This window comes from Anser anser (assembly GCF_964211835.1).
Source record: "Anser anser genome assembly, chromosome: Z".
NCBI classification, from domain to species: Eukaryota; Metazoa; Chordata; class Aves; order Anseriformes; family Anatidae; genus Anser; species Anser anser.
In genome coordinates, this window is record NC_139723.1 from 72,296,732 (window position 1) to 72,318,196 (window position 21,465).

Below are 21,465 nucleotides of genomic sequence, written 5' to 3' on the forward strand. Positions count from 1 at the left end.
GCAATCATACCTATTAAGAGCTTAAATTCAAACCCCAATTGCACAAGTCCAATGCAAAGGCTTTCCTTAGTTCTGAAGTGGGTGTCTCTCCAAATTAAGAGGTATGACTTACATCTAGTCCAGGACTTTCAATTAAAAATTCTAGCTTCTAACACCTAGCAGTCTGGTCTTCTGATTGCTAATCTTTCTAGCAAACATTCTGAATAAGGTTTTCCAGCACTTGGAAAACAAGCACAATTTCTGTTCACTTACCACACACATGATGTAAGAGAGGATGGCCCCAGAGGAGCCAATGAGTGCACCAACAATAGTCAGCAAGTTGTTGTTCAGTAGAAAGCCCTCAGCACACAAGGCCCATCCAGAGTAACTGTTCAGGACAGTAATAACTACAGGCATGTCAGCACCTCCAATGGCTGCTGTTAAAGTGACACCCTGAAAAAGGAAAGACAATGCATACTTCCAGTATAAGCTACAACGAAAAAGAACATGCACAAATGACAGTCTGCCTGAAGCATTAAAAAAATAAACATGAAGTTACTTAATAAAGAATCCAAGTATTTTTAATATAGGAGACATCGAGGAGGAGGAGAGGAAGGCACTCCATTGTCCTGATCTGTGTTTATTTACGTATCTCTACACATAAAATCAACTGACCAGTTCCATGGATTTTTTTTAGGAACGAACTTTCCAAAAGTCTTTTAAATGTATATGAAAGGCTCCATTAAGTCATAGCTACAAAAAGTAATTAGATATATCAATGCCAGTTCTTCAGAACATTTCTATTTTGCAGCTAGATTTAGGAAAGTCAGTTCAACTTGCTACTGAAAAGTCAACATATAGGCACTGTGTATGATGAATGATAGTGACTCAGGATGGTAAAATATAATTGTTAAGAGTAGACTTGAGAAGATGAAAAGCAAACTGGTTATTTGTTTTGCCTTCTGTAATTCCCCAACTTACCATTATGGCTGAGAGAGCTGACACAGAACCTAGGCAAGTAATTCCTGTAGTATAACTAGGATCAATCATGTATGGAACCATTCCACCAATGCTAGCAGCCAGCAACCCTGCATTCAATGCATGTCGACCAGGCAAAAGCAGTGGTGCAGAATTCAGGATACCTGCAATCAAATGCATGTTCAGAAATTGAAACATACATGTAGGACAGTCTGTCTCTAGCCCCAGACAAGACTGAATACCTCAACAAAAGAGAAAAAGAAGGAGGGAGGGGGATTGGGAGAAGAGACAAAAGTTAGTAGAAACTAAGACCTTGTTAAGACCTTGTACTGACTCAGTATTGCAATGCATTCAGGTGTATTCTAGATTCTCAAATATTCCTGTTTAAACTCATTTTATTTCCCAATCTTTCTTCAGTGCTTCAGAATAACTTACCTAATCTAAATATCTTTTTCTCTCAAAAAAGCCTTCATTATGTGGTTCGTTTGGTTTTGTTTTTGATTTTTCAACTTACATTCTGGCCCCAAGAGTTCACATGCTGTATGTGAAGTTCTGTAATAGGAAGGCCCTAGCTAGAACTTCTTAGTACAGGTATTATCAGACTCTCAAAAGGTGTGTGCTTACAAAAACATGACTACACAGATAAACCCCAAACATACAATACTCCTGCTTGAAATGCTTTAATTTCACCAGTACTCTCAGTCGCACAGAATTCCCACAGCTTCCTATGTTGGCAGAGACTTCACTGGAAAAAAGGTTCTGTGATTCAGCTGTGTGATTCACAGGTTCTGTGATTCAGGATGTTTGTTCAGACAAACATCCTTATTTTCACCTTAGGGGGTTGGTGATTTTGTTTTCTTTTTTCTTTTTTAAAATAACACAGCAAACAGTGAAAATAATGCAAGCTTATCCATTATGATCCATTAATTTTGATTTACATAATTAGATGCCACGTGTCTCAAATTTATGAGAATTCGGGGGAAAGAATGAACTGATAGTCTCAGGACTTGAAGACAAAGGGTGTGACCTACTACCTCTAGTTCAATAGGATGGTGTAGAAAGGCTTATTATTATGATGCTGATCTGAAAATGGAAGGGGAAAAAAACACAAGTGGGCTGAAATAGGCAGTGAAGCTCACCAAGGACGTGCACACGTATCACTGGGGAGCGTGGAAGTGAGGCCAAAGATGAAGAAGTGGAAGAAAATCGAGAACAAATGAGTAACTACTTAGCAGAAATACATACTACTGACAAATCCTTCAAAAGATTATTAGAGAAGACAGCTTTCCATCAATGTCATGCTTCTTCCTTCAATGGTGGTCTGAAACACTGAAGAAAGCAAACAGATGTTTCCCAAAGGAACTACTGCAAGGCTGTAACAGGATTAGTAATAGGAAGCTCTTCTCTTCTCTGGAAGTTCTTAGAATAGATACTATCTGCCTCCCAAAAGCTGTGTGCTTACATAATCAAAAATACGTGTAATAAGGAAACCTTCAGGTGCCTAAGAATCAGGAGTTAGTGTGTGTTTACGCACATTTACTAAAACATCAAGAGGCATGGAGTATGGAATTTGCATGGTAGGTAAATAGTAAATCAGATTGTTTAAAGTAAGACAGTCTTAACTGATACTGCAAAACTGTCTACCTAATGAAGCCTGAATGATGCTAAGAACAAAATTTCACAAATATTTCTGGTGCTCATAAAGTCCAGCAACACAAGGGTTTCAATTAATATATCTGTGCAGGAAGATGAAGTTGCAATCATAAGACTTCAATAAAATAAATGTCAGGTACAGTGTCTTAATAACTCTATGGCAACACTTATTTCTAGACAAGATGAATTGAGAGAAGCTTATTACCACTACTAATTACCAAGTCAGATATCTCCAAGCACTGAAGACAAACCTTTCATAAATAAAGCTGTACACAAGCAGGAACAGAATTAAATAGAAAACAGTACAGCCACAAGAATTAAACATATAAAACTTCACCTGATGCAAAACACAAGGTTTATTTCCAATTACATAGCAGTCTACAGGCAGAGCTAAATCCTGGAGGGGGAGAGGTAGGCAAGCCTTTAATACTTAGTTCTGAACAAAAAGATCTCACCTTGCAGCTTTCCATAAGCAATAAGAGAGCCACTGAAAGTCACTCCTCCAATGTATGTGCCAAGGTATGCCACAACCTTGGTGAGGTTTGCAGCTGGATCAGTAGCAAAGTGAGGATACTCGATCATGTATTCTGCTACACAGGTGAGCACAGCAGCCAAACCAACCAAACTATGGAAAGCAGCCACTAGCTGAGGCAGATCTGTAATCTGGATGCGTTTAGCAATCGTCAAACCTATTAAAGAGTTGAAGACAGAAGGGAAGTCATACAAAAACATAACCAATCTATGCAGCTAGAAATTGATATACCATGGTTTACCGTACAATGAATACATGCAAATACACACCTGCTCTAATGGAAAAATACATTCTGTATTACAAATTGCTGAGTAGCAGAAAGCTGCAAATGTGCAATAAGGATATGATACAAATTAGGGAGATGATTAAAGTACATTTTGTTCTGATAAGCCTAATTAAACATTGAGAAATTCAACATTTTATGTGAAGAAAGCACAGTTTGAAAAAGGGAATTTGGTAGCATTCATTAAGCAACTCAGCTTGGGCAAGTAAGTATGAACTTGGGCAGGTTCACCTGCTTCTTTATACCCAGATTCCACAACATAGATGATATATTCCTGCTTTTCCACCAGTCTCCCCATTCTTTATCATATCTCGACGCATTAATAATAAATGCCCTGGGACTTGTAATTTTTCATTTACATACTTGCAAAATAATATAAGAAAGCCATAAATTAGTCTGTTGACCAGGTTTTAGTAGCAGGGGGACTGCGCAGATGGCCTCTGTGAGCAGAGCCCAGCAGCTGCCCCTTGTTAGATAGGAGGCAGCTCCAGGCAGCTCCAAAAAGGACCCGGCTACTGTCCAGAGCTGAGCCAGCGAGCGATGCTGGTTGCATCTCTGGGAGAGCAGATTTGAGAAAGGAAAATAGGAAAAAATGCAGCCAGGAGAGAGGAGTATGAAAATGTAGGGAGAAACAATCCTGCAGACACCCCCGCCCAGGGGGGGCCTGTGCTGGAGCAGTTTGCTCCTGACAGATGGACCCCGTGGTACGGAGCCATGTGAGAGCAGTTCTTGAAGAGCTGCTGCCTGTGGGCAGCCCCTACAGGACCAGTTCGGGAAGGACGGCATCCCGTGGAAGGGACCCCACGTGGAGCAGGGGCAGAGTGACCGTGAAGGAGCAGCAGAAACGAAGTGTTAAGGAACAACCGCAGCCCCCATTTCCCTGCACCACTCGGAGGGAGGAGGTAGAAAAGGGTGAAGAGGGGGGCAAAGGTGTTTCTAGCTTGCTTTTAGTTTATCAGTGCTCTAGTCTGTTAGTAATAAGCAATAAATTACATAAGTCTCCCTATATTGAGTCTATTCTGCCTGCAACAATAACTGGTGAGTGATCTCCTTCTGCTTATCTCAACCTTTGAGCCCTTTTTCATCATATTTCTTCCCCCTGTTCTTTTGTGGAAGGGAAGCGAGAGATCAGAGTGGTGGAATTTATCTAGCCATCAGTGTGAAACCACCACAGTAAGTCAATTCATCTGTGACCTGTACAATATTTTGTATCTACAGCTTGCAAAAATGCACATACGAAGCATATATTCATTAGTTTATAGTAGAATACACATACCTATGGTACCACCGAGTGCCATCGCACCTGACATCTGAGCCAACAATTCAGGTGAGGGTTTAAGGCCTCCAAGGGTTGCTGCTAAACCTCCTGCAACACCAATCATACCCAAAGCATTTCCAAGACGTGCTGTTCCTTGTGTGGACAGACCAGCCAGGGCACCAACACAGCATAAGCCTGAGCCCAGATACATCATCTTTAAAAGAAAAGCATGGATAAGAATATATGAAGTAGAGGTACGTAGTGCACAGCTGATGTCAAAAGCTTTCTGATTACTACACAATACAGTTTTCTCCAGAATGTGTGTAAGTCACAAGGTGACTTGCTCTTAATTGAAGTAAAAATCAAACTCTTGACTGTGAGAAATTGTTTTAAGAGATGTGATTTTGACCAATTAAAATGTGATCTTTATTGAAACTTTTTCCCCATTTTATGAGCTTAGTTTATCTTCACCACGAATATTAAACTCAAGTCAATCCAACTTTCCTCATCAATTCAGAAGCAAGTTTTTCTTCAGTACTACTCCATAGCTGAACTGTCCCGTTCGTTATAGGAATACTTTCAGACTTTGCTCACAGTGCCCCTGAACTCCTGCTTTCATAAAGAATAAGCAAACTTAAATGAACTGAGCTACACATAACATGTCTAGATAAGTAAAAAATTGTTATGTATTACAAGCACCTGGAATAAAGCTATGCTTGAATTGACTTTTTTCTTCCAAGCATAAAAGGCAATATACATTTATTTTTTTTATTATTGAAACAAACGCAAACAAAAGCCTACCATAAAAGATTCTATAGGTACAATCTCTGCATATCCCTCTGCACTGAAATTTCATTCCTTACAGACATCACACCTCCTTTAATTGTCATTCCAAGTTGAACTTTTAGAAACATTTAAACCAAAGCCTGGTTTCCTACAGTCACTTTAACATTTAAGGTGTAGCTTAGGAAAACTATCCAATAAATAACAAAGTATCTGTGGGCTCTTGAGTAAAAAAAAAATAAGCTTTTAGAACTATAGATTCAGTATTTGGGGTATGATTGCAAGCTTAAAGTCAATCAACTCTAGCTTGGCCTTGTGGGAATACAAACCTGATGAAAACACAGTAGCTGATTTGCTATTTACACCTCAACAGACTAAGCAGTAAAGAAGCACACTACATTGTGAATAGTGGGCTGAATGCCACAAGGTTTATCTTCTTACCTGTTCAATGCTATAGCCACCACTGAGAGCGGCTGCATAACCTCCTACAAATACACCACCAGGAAGCAGGTACAAGTAGTTGTACTCAGGAGGATCAGTGGGACGTTTGAACATATCCAGCATTCTCTGTGTAACTAGAAACCCACCTAGCCAAAAAAGAAAGCAACAACTTTACAAAAATAAAGTCTGAAATTAAGCATGTGAGCTTATATAGCTTATTAAGCTATAAGAGATATTTAGCTAAACCATATTACCACACAAAGCTAGTAACTGACACCAACAAAACTTCTGGAAAGCTAGTAAGCTGGAAGACCACCTGGAAACAAAGGTGGAATCAGGGTGAGATCCTGCTGTTTTTGTTTTTTTTTTTTTTTTTTTTTTTTTTTTTTTTTTTTTTTTTTTTTTTAACCTTTGAAGTGAATTCATAAAAAGAGGAGTTTGAAAGCCTGGAGGACTTGCTTTTACTCCATACTCTCTGCTGGCTATAAGGTGCAGTCTGGTTTATGATTCTGCTCTTTTCCCTGTCTATTCTAGCAAAAAAAAAATATATATTTATAAGTCACACGCCTTATTTTCACATCTTTTTATTTTGAAGCTGGGACTTCTGAAGATCAAGCAAACAGAATTTCATTCTATTCCAGGGGTATATTTTTCAAGTGGAAAAAGGAATTCAAGTTTAAATGCAATACCATCTGGAGGCATACAGGAAAATATATTTCATACAGCCATCACCCAAAGAATACTGTAAAATGCACATTTAAATACTTAAAAAAAAAAGAGAGGTTACTCCACAGGGCATACAAGCCAGATACACTAGCTACCATGAAATTTTGTGTTTTGTTTTGTTTTTCCCTTTATGGATGTTCTTAGACACTATTTCCAGAATAACATTTCTCAAGTCTATCCACTTAAAGATCTAAAAGAAATAAAAGAATTACAAAAGTACTTTAAGTTATCCTTGAAAAAAGGCTAACATTCATACCTGCAATATTGACTGAAGAGATGAAGGCTGAAAGCACTGCTAGACTTTGAGGAGCATTTTCAGGGAGATAGTTTCCTCCCATCAATACCAGCCCACCGACTGCTGTTAGTCCTATTTAAAAAAGAAAAAAAAGTTACTGAACCTTAGAAGGTCCTATATCTATAGAAAGCTTTCTTCCAGCTGTCAAACAGAGTGAAGTTTTGACCCCTAATCTAGTCTCTATTAGTATTTAAAAAATTGCCATGATCTTTTTCACTAATACAAACATGTTTCAAATGAAAACAGTTAGTACACAAATGTAGTTTTAACATACGGTGCTTCAAGCACAGAGTCAGCCTTTGAATACTGGTTCAATAAAGAAACTGCTTTTAGTGTCAAAAAAATCAAGCTTGTAGCCTGTCACAAAGGCACAGACAGCCTCTTTCCCTATCTGAAATTTTTATGTTATCAATCTTACAGATCACTGTCAGAATTTTCCCCCCACCTCCAAAGAACATATTTAGAGGAGAGGAAAATAAAAGCAGAAAACATGAAAGACATGTTATATTCAGGTCAATACTTCAGACACAAGGGAGAAAAGGTGTGTTGTATGAAAGAGACTGCAGCACTCCTGAGTGAAACAAACTTTAAAGCAAGGAGTTTAAGAATGGAAAGTTTGTTAAAAATAAAAAATACGCAACACCACATTTGCCTTTCTTTTGGAAAAAAAAAAGGCTCTTGGAAACAGTGTTTTAGTTATCCTTGTAACTGATGAAAGTAGAGATGCTCTTTGCCATTTTAAAAGACAAATCAGACATTTGTCTAAAGCTCACATAAAAGGAGTTGCGCCTCCTTCAAGTAGAAAATAAGCAGCTGTATGACTATTACTTACCTGAGATAGCATTAGTCACTGACATAAGTGGAGAGTGAAGAGCAGGAGTCACGCCCCATACTGTATGGTACCCCACTATTCCAGCTAGGCCAAATGTCGTCACCATTTGCGTGAAAGCAGTATTAGGAGCTACAATGCCCAGTCCTAACATGCTAGCTAAGCCTAGAAGAAAAGCACAGGAAAATTATTTTACAACTTTTGAATGGTTTCCTGCATTTAAACTTATGGGTATTTAAGTCTCACATAATACATTAAAGATTGAAGATTAAGTTGGTTCTGCTGCAAAGTATGGACAATTCCTAGCAAGAGTTCTTCAACAATTGAAATGTTTTACAGATAGTTAGAAACAAAAAACAAACACACACACATGCTCACTGTGTGAGTCAGCACTGTTTGAAATGTTAGTATTTTTGGTTAAATTTCTAAAACTTTATTCTCCTCTCAAAAGCAATTATTACACAGCACTGATTTTGTGCTAGGATACACCAGCCAATCAACTGGTCTCTGAGCTAGTTATTAAATTCAATAAGTAAGATGAGGAGTCACTTAGAAGTATTAATTAAATGAGGAGCAGTCTATACTGATTCTCCAACTCTGGAAATTGCTTACCTGCTGTGTATACAGAAGCACTAGTCATAGTTTTTCTAAAAGGTGTAATAGTAGCTGCTTTTTCCGCTTCCAGCTCTGCTACCGTCTTCTGTTTCACAGGAGCTCCTTGAGGAATGTTATTTGGTGGTGGTGCTGGGAAAATCACCTTGCCATCCTGACAAGAGATATTTACAGTTATGCCTAACACAGCAGATGCTTTATAACTAGAAGAGTGTACTATTCTTAATCTTGTAACTCAGTGAAGTCTTAACATCCTAGAGCATCTTCCTTTTTACGCATCAGAAGTTTACAAGGCTGAAGGAACAGTACAGCCTGACTAAATTAACCACACTGGTTCACACATTTATCAGACACAATTTAATGTTGGGGTCCAAGTGTACCAGGTAAAAGCACAGCATGTGGCTTGAAAGCTGGACCCAAAACAAGGAGGGAAGTTTTCTTAGATAGAAAACACTTATCCAAAATAAAATGGGGGCTTGGAAATAGCAAGTTCTACTACAGATCAGAACTCTAATCAGTCTGCCAGACCTCAGAAAGGGTCCAGACATGTGTCTCAGATTTTTGTGTGTTCCCAGGTCTCTGAAGGAGAAACCACTGGAGCTTTCAGACCTGAAAATTGTACACACCTCCTCAGTGGTCTAGAGATCTGAATTCAACATAAGCCTCTTCCAAAATAGGTATTTATAAGCATTAAAACATCTTGGTAACATTATCCAACAAAACTCAACAAAAATTAATACCTCTTCTTTCCTACCTAATAGAACTAAAAGTGTTCTGCATACTGTCATTGCACAAGACCATACTAGCCCATGTCCAAAGTTTCTATATTATTTCTCAGTAAAACTTAAACTATCCTGCATATTCTAATTCCACTATTTTTTTCTGAAGTTACTCTTCTATAAACAAAAAATTGTATTTATATATTAAAAAATAGTAGTAATAAAGGAGGAATGTTTTTATGGGCCTGTAATAGTATTTCTAAACTGTTTTAAATAACTACTTTTTATCACATGAGAACAACATGAAAGTTTAATATTTTCCTCTTTTTCAACAGTAGACATAGGTATTTGTTTAACCATGGTAAGAAGACAGAACCAAAGAGGTTTTCCTTCACAAAAAGGGACAGAGGAATACTCAACTGAATACAAACATGATTGCCCACAATGTCCACCAAAACACCTCTGAAGTCTGTCAGCATGCAGTTATCTTTGAATATGTTTTAAGGAGACAGCACTAATAAACATGAAAATATGTACCCGCAAGTCAGAAAGGGAATATTTTACTGACCTACCTTCATTACTACAGTTCCTCTAATTACATGATCCAGAGTGCCATAATCAAACTCATCTTTTGGATCAAAGTAGAAGTTCTCTTTGTCAGGACTAATAGCCTTTAGTAGTTTGATAATGTTATTAGAATATAGAGTACTGGCCTGAGTAGCCATTCTGCTAGGCAGGTCTGTGTAGCCAATGTGTGTAACACCCTGAAAAAGATTCAAGTAAAATATAAGGACTAGTCTTTCAGTGTTCTGAAAAAGCAGCATCTCTTCCAATACATCCTTCTGGAAATATGTATCCAAACAGTCTCTTTTTTCCTGTTACCTGCATCTCTAACAGAATTAGCTGAGAGAGGGTTATTTACAACAGTTAGAAAATTCAACATGATCAAAGCCAACACATTAAATGCTATTAGCAACTAGCCTACACAGAGACAAGGTCATACTGGTACAAGAGACTTCTCCAAACGCTACTGTTCTCTCAGAACTTAGATTCTCTTAAAGCAACCAGATAAGAGATTATCCTGCTCAGTGCTTGGCACCTTCTCAATCCTTCCAGAGGGCATACACTGGAGGCAATTTTCTATACCACAGATGAGTGAAAGGAGCTTCCTCAGAGCTAGCTAGCTGTCCAAGAAGTATGCTCAGGTTCACACTTATGTAGAAATATAACACAATATCCACACTGCTCACAGAACAAATGTGAGTATACCTGGCTGTCAGGCTCTTGAGCTTTTGGAAGACACTGGAAACCAAGGCTAGCATACACCCCCTCATGCTCAAGCAGATTCACATTAAAACACTGCTCCTGCAGCTTACAGCTAAGACCTGTGCATACTTCTAGGAACTCCAACTTCTTGATGCAATGCTGTAGAACACTGCTAATAGTTCCGCACTGCTGCTCAGTTCCACAGCTCAGTTCCAGTACACTATACTCAGGGGTAATATGCCTCTGACTAAAAGCACTCCACATAACTTATTCAAACAAGTATTTGTTTACTTCTGTTCTACACACTCTAAGTTCAGTTTTTAAACAAAGACACCAGAAGTCTTGAAAACCACAAATACAACGTATGACACGCAATATATGTGTACAGCCCTGTTTATATTAACAACAACCATGGTAGCAATATGTTCTAGAGGCTTCCCTAGAGTACAGCACTACTGGCATTATGCCCTTACATTCACAGAATCAGAGGACGGTCTGGGTTGGAAAGGACCTTAAAGATCACCTAATTCCAACCCCCCTGCCATCAGCAGGGACACCTCCCACCAGACCAGGCTGCCCAAAGCCCCATCCAGCCTGGCCTTGAGCACTGCCAGGGATGGGGCATCCACAGCTTCTCTGGGCAGCCTGTGCCAGTGCCTCACCACTCTAAGTAAGAATTTCTTCCTAACATCCAATCTAAATCCACACTTTTTTTAGTTTAAAACCATCACTCCTTGTCCTTCCACTCCACTCCCTGACAAAGAGTCCCTCTCCAGCTTTCCTGTAGGCCCCCTTTAGGTACTAGAAGGCCACTATAAGGTCTCCCCGGAGCCTCCTCTTCTCCAGGCTGAACAACCACAGCTCCCTCAGCCTGTCTTCACAAGAGAGGTGCTCCAGCCCTCTGATCATCCTCATGGCCCTCATCTGGACTCATTCTAATAGGTCCATGTCCTTCTTGTGCTGGAGACCACAGAGCTGGACACAGGACTCCACGTGTATGTTACCAAATAACAACATGGGAAATCTGCTACTTTGAACATATTTCAGTAATCACTAATAGATTTCTCACATGTACCAAAAATAAAACCTATGAACTGAAAACAAGCACTCAACTTGAGTCAATGAACACTGGAGCAAACACAAAGTAGTTAGTCCAGCGCAGGTCAAAATTTCTTAATTTAATGCTACTTCTAGTTTGGTTAACAAGTGGTTTGGATACTCTAGGGGAGATACAGTCCTGTTGGCGAGGCTGATGACATATCAAGATGACACCCTTTCGAAGCTTAAATTGCATTGAGCTAAGCCAGAGATTGCACTAAAATACACACTGATACAGTCTGAACCTATTTAGTTGTACCAGTGACATGGATTATAACCTCCAGTTGTGAGAGGTGATGAGCAAGTCAAAGAATCTCTTGCTACTGATGTCTCCTTAGGTAGACCAAGAAGCTCAGACCACACCCAGCTCAGCAGAGACAAACCACTGAACTGGAAGCCTAAGAAAAAACGCTTCCTTACTTACCAGCCTAACTAATACTACAAAAAGGTATTTGTTTCTTTAAAAATCTTCAAATTATTATACAAAGAGATGACTTTCAACCAAATGCAAATCTAAAGGACTACTTTAGTCCAAACAGATAAAATGGCTACTCGTTTTCAGCATACAATTTATAAAATCCTATCTTCAGATTAAGTATGAATGTGAATTCATGCAAACTGAGAACAACGTGCAGACCAAAATGTTTACCTTATGAACATACAATTCTCCAGGCTTTGTAGTCTCAATGTTTCCTCCTGCTTCTGCAGCTAAATCCACAACAACTGAACCTTCCTTCATCGATTCAATCATATCTTTCTTAAACAAGACTGGAGCTCTTTTACCTGTCAAGACAGGACAAAGCAAGTTAAAAAATACAGCTTTTTTCTGCAGATAGTTTGTGGTGAAAAAAGGTCACTTTAAAGACAGATGTTTATGAGGGATGAGGTACATACACAGAAAGCATCTAACACTTTTGTTTTAACAGAAGACACAGCTCCAAAACATGCAAACTTACACAAGCTAAAAGACAAATTAGCGTATTTCATGTAAAACATACCTGGAATAAGTGCTGTAGTGATGATAATATCAACATCTTGGCACTGTTTGGCAAAGAGCTTCATTTCAGCTTCAATAAATTCTTTGGACATCTCTTTAGCATAACCACCTTGGCCCTCTCCAGCTTCCTTTATGTCTACTTCCAAAGGCTCTGCACCAAGAGACTTGAACTGTTCCAGAGCTGCAGCTCTAGAGAAAGAAAATTGTGGGGGGAAGGAAAATACTGCATTTTCAGAAGTAGCTCAATCCACCATGAATTTTATGATCTTTTTAGTAGCAGTCTTCAGACACGAAATCTAAAGCTTATCCTAGTACTTAGGAGACTGTAACTGAAGTCCTCAATTTTCTGTGTTTAGTGAAAGAAGTGTTTGCATCAGTAATTTTAGGTCCCTAATGATGACCCTTGGATAAGGAATGTAGGCAGCCTTACAGGCAGGTTTCCTGTACAGTCAGTGGAGTTGCTCCAAGAAGCAGAGCTGGGAACTTAGCTGTTTTGACTACACCTGCTCACCCAATTCTGTTGCCTTGACTAGGTAAGTCTAGAGCCCTAACTTAGATGACTAAGGTAGGTGACAAATAGACACCATAGCTTGTGGCCCTGTCTTTAGCCTGTGAAATGGGAAATACCAGTAAGTCTGACTTTCACAGCGAGAAATGTTTTTAACAATTATTTGTACAGTATTATGTTTTTAACAGTAAAACTGTAATTTATGTTGCATCACATTATATCACAGTAAATAACGTAATTCCAGTGAGGTGAAGATTCACAACATGCAGAGGATTTACCACATACATTCTCATACAATGAGAAAAATATACGGGATGCTTAAAATTGGAATTAGAAGAAAAAATTGAAATGCTTTAAACAGATTTTGTTCTTTTTATGACATACAGTTTTTCTAACAAACTAGAGTGAAAGTTTTTTTTAATAATGCACATCATAAATCTGGAGCATATTCATTTTTATTCTTCCACGTCAGATACAGCTAAGTAGCACTAGATGCCACTTCTGCATAAAAACAAACAAGTAATTCACTGTAGATACAGTATTAACCACAGACAAATATAAGAAGTCCACTTAAATGAAAAAAATTTAATCACATTTGCATTTCCTGTATCAATAAGAATGTTTGTCTGTAATTTTCCCAGTCTATTACTCTAAAAATGGCCATTGGACAAAATAATACTTCTGAACATAAAAGAGATCCCCCAAGAAATCAGCATCTAAAGCAGCTTCAGATGCAGTTCCTGCTCCTTCACCTTGAGTTTCATAAATAAAATAACTTGATCTCTTTCTTTCCTTCAGCAGACTGAAAGAAGTTTGCCTCAAAAAAGTTCCTAGAGAAGTTCTCTTTGGGATCAGAGAGAGTAGACATGAATGACAATACGCAGCTATAAACCTGGATCAAAGCAAGCTATAAACGAGAGCATAGAGATTCTTTCTTTACTCTTCTTCCCTGCAACCCAAAAAACAGACACACACAATTCTGGACAAAGGCCCTGTCTTTATCATTTTCATAAAGTGATTTTTTTTTTTATATACATATAGTTATGAATGATTTCATGAAAGTTTCAATTTTGGGCAGAATAAAAAATGAAGCTATAATGCAGGAAAAAAATGGTAAGAAGGGAATTGTGATTCAGTGCAGAAAGAGTGCTTTCACTGGACTACTGCTGCAAACAACCTTAGCTGAAAGCCATTTCAGATTGCTATTTCTTTTTTCACACACCCACCTTGTATCAAATCCACGAACCACTGCACCCATCGATTTCGCTGCTCCTGCAGAAGCCAGGCCAGCAACTCCTCCTCCAATTATCAAGACCTAGAACAATACCATTATCCTGCTTTGCGCATAAGCTAAAAGTAGAGCTGATTAGATAAACAGCAACATTGTACCACTTTCACAACAGCAGATAAACCTCATTGTAAACAGTCATTTAAAGGAGTTAACATAGGACACAGAACCCAGAATGACTGAAATTGCCCTATAAAAGTAACAGTTTAAAAGCTCTTAATTTCATTTATCTGAGAGCCAACTCACCTGTAGCTAATAGTTTATGGAAGCAGATATGGGTTTTCCCCTTAATTTCTCTCACTGTTTTTTTTAATCTTTACTTTCATTTTTCTTCATCCTAATCCAACTGCATGCAATTCCTTCAAGCAAAGCAACCCAATTCCTTCAAGCAAAGCAACTTGCCGAGGCGACCGGCTCCGGGGCAGACGCGTGCTGCAGCGGAGCGCGGGATCGGGACAGGCAGGGCTATTTTTCGGGCATCGAGCCTACGTGAGGGAGCCGCCAGGCACCGGCAGCCCTCGTGAGGGAGGCTGACGAGGCGTAGGCGGGGCCAGCAGCGTCAGCGTCAGCTCCTCCCCCCGGCCGTTCAAAGGCAGCCCTTAGGGAGCGCGAGCGACCAGGAGCGCGGCGACCAGGGCCGGCAAACAGGGAGTGACGCGGTGGGAGTGACGCGGCAGTTAGCGAGGCAGTTGGCGCAGGCAGGGTGGGCAGGCAGGGCGGAGCGCTCACACCCGCCCATAGGGACAACTCCTCTAACGACACTCTCCCGTCAGCTGGGCTGCGATGGTCTCCACCAGGCACGGTGCTTTCTCTAGGAAGTCAGTGCACACCCAGACCGACTGCCCGTCCAAACATGCGGCAGTTCAGGTCTCCGGATGCGGGGAGTGTCTGAGCCTCTTGCTGCCATCGGCGGGGGGCAGAGAGACTGCTTGCGTGAGGTGCGAGCAGGTGGACGACCTGGTCCGCATGGTGGCAGAGCTCAAGGAGGAGGTGCAGAGGCTGAGGGATATCAGGGAGTGCGAGCGGGAGATAGACTGGTGGAGCGACTCCCTGCAGGACCGGAGGGAGAGGGACCAGGGTGAGACGCCCCAAAGGGGGGTGGACCCCCTGCCCTGTTGCCATCGGGCAGAGGGAGGGGACCTGCGAGTTGAGGAGGAATGGAGGCAGGTCCCTGCTCGACCTCGCAGGAGATGCCCTCCCCTTCCGGCGCCGCCTTCCCAGGTGCCCTTGAACAATAGGTTTGAGGCCCTGGAGCTGGAGAGACCGGTGGGTGAGGATGAGGTAGGAAGCCTATCCGGGAGGATGCCTGAGGTGAGGAAGTTGACTCCACGCCTCAGGACTGCCTCCACCAAGAAAGAAAGAAGGGTGATTGTTGTGGGCGGCTCCCTCCTCAGGGGAACGGAGGGCCCTATTTGTCGGCCTGACCCCACACATAGGGAAGTCTGCTGCCTCCCTGGGGCCAGGGTCAGAGACGTTACCAGGAAGCTTCCAAACCTGGTTCGCCCCTCTGACTATTACCCGCTTTTGATAGTCCAGGCTGGCAGCGATGATGTTGAAAAGAGAAGCCTCAGGGCCATCAAACAGGACTATAGGGGGCTGGGACGATTGGTGGAGGGAGCGGGAGTGCAGGTGGTGTTCTCGTCCATCCCTACGGGGGAAGGGAGAGGCACGGAGAGGACATGGAAAGCTCATGTGGTTAATAGGTGGCTCAGAGGCTGGTGCCAGCATAGAAATTTTGGGTTTTTTCACCATGGGGAGCTTTACTCGGCACCCGGCCTGATGGCCCCAGATGGGTCTCTATCTCCAAGGGGAAAACGGATCCTAGGCCAGGAGCTGGCGGGGCTCATAGAGAGAGCTTTAAACTAGGTAAGAAGGGGGACGGGGCTCAAACAAGGCTTGTCGGAGCTGTGCCGGGGGAAACAATGGCTAGGCCGGGGAAGAAGGCGATGGCCCAGCTGAAGTGCATCTACACTAATGCACGCAGCATGGGTAACAAACAGGAGGAGCTGGAAGCCATTGTGCAGCAGGCAGGCTACGACTTGGTTGCCATCACGGAGACGTGGTGGGACCGCTCCCACGACTGGAGTGCTGCAATGCCTGGCTATCGGCTCTTCAGGAGGGACAGGCAGCACAGAAGGGGAGGTGGCGTGGCTCTCTACATTAGAGAATCTTTCGATGTTGTAGAACTCCAGGCTGGGAATGATAAGGTTGAATCCCTGTGGGTTAGGATCCGCGGGAAGGCCGGCAAGGCTAGCATCCTGGTGGGGGTCTGTTATAGACCGCCGAACCAGGATGAGGAGACGGATGAGGAGTTTTATAGGCAACTGACAGAAGTTGCAAAATCGTCGGCGCTTGTCCTCGTGGGGGACTTCAACTTCCCGGACATATCCTGGAAACACAACACGGCACAGAGAAAGCAGTCTAGGAGGTTTCTGGAGAGCGTGGGAGATAGCTTCCTGACGCAGCTGGTCAGTGAACCTACCAGGGGTGGTGCCCCGCTAGACCTTCTCTTCACAAACAGGGAAGGACTGGTGGGAGATGTGGTGGTCGGAAGCTGTCTGGGGCAGAGTGACCACGAAATGGTAGAGTTCTCTATTCTTGGCGAGGCCAGGAAGGGGACCAGTAAAACTGCTGTCTTGGACTTCCGGAGGGCTGACTTTGAGCTGCTCAGGACGCTGGTTGGCCGAGTCCCTTGGGAGGCGGTTCTGAAGGGCAGAGGAGTCCAGGAAGGCTGGGCGCTCCTCAAGAAGGAAATCGTGATGGCACAGGAGCGGTCCGTCCCCACGTGCCCAAAGATGAGCCGGCGTGGAAGAAGACCGGCCTGGCTCAACAGAGAGTTGCGGCTGGAGCTTAGCAGAAAAAAGAGGGTTTATAATCTTTGGAAAAAAGGGCGGGCCACTGAGGAGGACTACAAGGATGTAGCGAGGCTGTGCAGGGAGAAAATTAGAAAGGCCAAAGCTCATCTGGAGCTCAACCTGGCTACTGCCGTTAAAGACAACAAAAAATCCTTTTACAAATACATCAACGCGAAACGGAGGACTAGGGAGAATCTCCATCCTTTACTGGATGCGAGGGGAAACCTAGTTACTAAGGATGAGGAAAAGGCTGAGGTGCTTAATGCCGCCTTTGCCTCAGTCTTTAGCGGCAATACCGGTTGTTCTCCGGACACCCAGTGCCCTGAGCTGGTGGAAGGGGATGGGGAGCTGGATGTGGCCTTCGCTATCCATGAGGAAATGGTTGGCGACCTGCTACGGAGCTTGGATGTGCGCAAGTCGATGGGGCCGGATGGGATCCACCCGAGGGTACTGAGAGAACTGGCGGAGGAGCTGGCCGAGCCGCTTTCCATCATTTATCGGCAGTCCTGGCTATCGGGGGAGGTCCCGGTTGACTGGCGGCTAGCCAATGTGACGCCTATCTATAAGAAGGGCCGCAGGGCAGACCCGGGGAACTATAGGCCTGTCAGTTTGACCTCAGTGCCGGGGAAGCTCATGGAGCAGATTATCTTGAGGGTCATCACGCAGCACTTGCAGGGCAAGCAGGCGATCAGGCCCAGTCAGCATGGGTTTATGAAAGGCAGGTCCTGCTTGACGAACCTGATCTCCTTCTATGACCAAGTGACGCGCTTGGTGGATGAGGGAAAGGCTGTGGACGTGGTCTACCTTGACCTCAGTAAGGCTTTTGACACCGTTCCCCACAACATTCTCCTCAAGAAACTGGCTGCTCGGGGCTTGGACTGGCGTACGCTTCGCTGGGTTAGAAACTGGCTGGATGGCCGGGCCCAGAGAGTTGTGGTGAATGGAGTCAAATCTGGTTGGAGGCCGGTCACTAGTGGAGTCCCCCAGGGCTCGGTACTGGGGCCGGTCCTCTTTAATATCTTTATTGATGATCTGGATGAGGGCGTCCAGTGCACCCTCAGTAAGTTTGCAGATGACACCAAGCTAAGTGCGTGTGTCGATCTGCTCGAGGGCAGGAAGGCTCTGCAGGAGGATCTGCATAGGCTGGAGCGATGGGCTGAGGTCAACTGCATGAAGTTCAACAAGGCCAAGTGCCGGGTCCTGTACCTGGGCTGCAACAACCCCAAGCAGAGCTACAGGCTGGGAGATGAGTGGCTGGAAAGCTGCCTGGCCGAGAAGGACCTGGGAGTATTGGTGGATAGTCGGCTGAATATGAGCCAGCAGTGTGCCCAGGTGGCCAAGAAGGCCAACGGCATCCTGGCCTGTATAAGAAGCAGTGTGGCCAGCAGGTCGAGGGAAGTGATTGTGCCCCTGTACTCGGCTCTGGTGAGGCCGCACCTCGAGTACTGTGTTCAGTTTTGGGCCCCTCGCTACAGGAAGGACATGGACGTGCTCGAGCGAGTCCAGAGAAGGGCGACCAAGCTTGTGAGGGGTCTGGAGAACAAGTCTTACGAGGAGCGGCTGAGGGAGCTGGGCTTGTTCAGCCTGGAGAAGAGGAGGCTCAGGGGCGACCTCATCGCTCTCTACAGTTACCTGAAAGGAGGCTGTAGAGAGGTGGGGGTTGGTCTATTCTCCCACGTGCCTGGTGACAGGACGAGGGGGAATGGGCTAAAGTTGCGACAGGGGAGTTTTAGGTTGGATGTTAGGAAGTACTTCTTTACCGAAAGGGTTATTAAGCATTGGAACGGGCTGCCCAGGGAGGTGGTGGAGTCACCATCCCTGGAGGTCTTTAAAAGACGTTTAGATGTAGAGCTTAGGGATATGGTTTAGTGGAGTACTTAGTGTTAGGTCGGAGGTTGGACTCGATGATCTTGAGGTCTCTTCCAACCTAGAAAAATCTGTGAATCTGTGAAACCCCTTCAAGCACAGCCTTCAACACATCCGAAATCCCTGCATCTCTGACTTTTCCTAACTGCTTCCTCACCTTCCACCCCAGAAAAAAAAAAACCATCTACATATATATATATAAATAAACATCCATGTATATCTAGTCTGAAGTTTAAAACTAAGCAAACTTAAAACTCCAATTACTTTATTCTTCCCCCCCCCAAGAAAACATTATAGGTAGTCAACAAAAATCCATATGGGAATACTAATACATATTTCTGAAGTCTATAGAACTAGCCCCAAAGAAGGGAAAAAAGCCTTGAACAGTTTTCAGCAGTGGTTAACTGTGATCAGGAACTCACATATTCCCCTGGCACAGTATCTGCTTAATTGCACTTACCTTGGCTGGAGGAACTTTACCAGCAGCTGTGATCTGACCCGTGAAAAACCGACCAAAGTGATTTGCTGCCAGTACAACAGCCTTGTAGCTGTCAAGCAAGGAAGAAAACATTCAGTATTTTCCCTGGCTCAGCACAATTCCATTCACGACAGCCATCAAAAAGATGCACATTTGACTATAGCATACACAAGATGAAACAAGTTTACTATTTTATTCTTGGGCCCAACAGTCTCTCCATCTTTGCTCATATTTATTGCTCTTTTTAAAAAAAAAAAAAGAAAAACAATCATGCATTGCATTTTCAGAGAGGACTTTTGGACTGCAGAATACTGGATGTCGACAACTATTCACTCTCTCAAATAAAATTTTCAATGAATAATAAATACGTAACTTGCCAAAAGTTAAGTGTTGTCTTCGAAGCTACTTTCAAAGGCTACAACCCAAGGTTCATTAGGGAAGGAACCATGTACACACATTTGCAAAACCCAGAGTAATTTTGTAGTAAGCTCACTTAGACAAGCAAGCACACATTCAGGAAAAAAAAATAAAAAAAGACAGCTAACTCTTGAGATTTATATACCTTAGGGCAAGGTGCTCAACTTTATTTCTTTTACCCATCTGCTTTCATAGCCTTCCTGGAACGGATGACTGGACACCATGTTAACATCACAGCAGCTATCTGAAAATGCAGATTACTATGCAATTATGTCTCTTATTAATAAAAAAATAAGTTTCATACCCAGCAATGTTGGCCATAGAGCTAAGTGCATCATATCCCTGAGCAATGGTGACCCGTGGAACCTGATCCATAGCCAGGACAGTAGTTTTTTTTTCTGCAAGTTTTTTCAGAAGGTCTGGATTTTGTGCTGGGTAGATAAAACTAATCAGGGTAGCCGATGTCTTGAAAAGGTCTGCTTCATGTACACCTAGAGCCGGGTTATGTATTGGAGCCCTCACCTGAAGAAAGGAAGAAGTAAGAAAGAAGTTTCCAAATTAATCAGTGGAAATAAATCAGTGCACACTGTTTCCTTTCTACAGCTTGCAGTCTGTTCATTTCCACCCACAAAATACACAAGGAAGGAAGTATATCAAAGGCTGTTTACACAACTAAACTGAGTAACTGCATTTATTAGATGCTGTCCATGTATTAGAATTAGCTCCATGTAGATGGGTGACAGAGCAATAATAGTCAAACTTTCAGAAAGATCTCACAGCTTCTAATCAGCAGTTACTGGCTTTCATGACAGACAGCTGTCTCAAAACCAGCCGTTTGCAAACAAAATGAGTACTGAACATAGGTGCCAGTTAAACTCTACAGGCTAAGAATCGCTAACCAGTTTTGCAATGCACTACCACAAACAAGAAATTACAAGAATGAACCCCAGCAAATACCCATCTTGATCTATACTCAATTTTTCTTTTATTTATAAAAAAACAAAAATGGTTGTTCGCAAACTAACTCACAGAAACTCTGTATTCAATCCTTACAGAATAATTTCAAAAAAAAAAACATTTAAAGGAAGCCTCGACATCAAGATGAAGGCCCATTTTGTCCCTTCAGGACACAGCATAACCTAATAGCTGTCAAGTAACTTCACTTTTAGCAGTCTTCACTGATCAATTACAATTCCTCTAGTTACAAGTACTTTTGAAACACACCGTTGCTGCACAATTTTTGTATGTCTGATTGAGAAAACTTAGAAACTCGCACCTTCAAAATTCCAAGCAACTCTCCCTGAAGAGTAACTTGGAGTTGTGCGTTGCTAATCTTAGAGTAGAAGTTTCTTAGAGCATGGATCTTGTCTGATTAGTGTCCTGAACTAGCCTACCTTTCTTTAGAAAACAAATCCTCCAAGGTAGTTAAAAACTTGACAAGAAATTATCCTCAAATTTTTCAATGCTGTTGTTTGCTAGTTAAGTACTATAGCTGCACACATGAGCTATAAATAAAAAGACTAAATTAAATCAGAACTTAGAATGAAACAAAAAAAATTGAAGGAACTTCTTTACTGAACTTTCAGCAGACTACTGGAAAAATT

General features: G+C 42.4%; 1 protein-coding gene across 4 annotated transcripts in view; it reads right to left on the bottom strand.

Annotated features, from left to right (window-relative positions):
- Nucleotides 1-21,465, bottom strand: part of NNT (nicotinamide nucleotide transhydrogenase) — a 47,099-nt gene that overhangs the window by 17,375 nt on the left and 8,259 nt on the right. For all 4 annotated transcript variants that reach the window (XM_083818378.1, XM_083818379.1, XM_083818376.1 and 1 more), the window contains exons 4-17: nucleotides 20,166-20,383; nucleotides 19,427-19,514; nucleotides 14,184-14,272; nucleotides 12,451-12,638; nucleotides 12,102-12,235; nucleotides 9,661-9,852; nucleotides 8,370-8,523; nucleotides 7,761-7,922; nucleotides 6,890-7,000; nucleotides 5,908-6,053; nucleotides 4,702-4,897; nucleotides 3,066-3,299; nucleotides 961-1,121; nucleotides 253-432 (exon numbers count right to left, since the gene is read on the bottom strand). In XM_083818378.1, coding sequence (XP_083674504.1) covers nucleotides 253-432; nucleotides 961-1,121; nucleotides 3,066-3,299; nucleotides 4,702-4,897; nucleotides 5,908-6,053; nucleotides 6,890-7,000; nucleotides 7,761-7,922; nucleotides 8,370-8,523; nucleotides 9,661-9,852; nucleotides 12,102-12,235; nucleotides 12,451-12,638; nucleotides 14,184-14,272; nucleotides 19,427-19,514; nucleotides 20,166-20,383 — 2,253 coding nt within the window. The remainder of the gene's footprint in view (nucleotides 1-252; nucleotides 433-960; nucleotides 1,122-3,065; nucleotides 3,300-4,701; nucleotides 4,898-5,907; nucleotides 6,054-6,889; nucleotides 7,001-7,760; nucleotides 7,923-8,369; nucleotides 8,524-9,660; nucleotides 9,853-12,101; nucleotides 12,236-12,450; nucleotides 12,639-14,183; nucleotides 14,273-19,426; nucleotides 19,515-20,165; nucleotides 20,384-21,465) is intronic.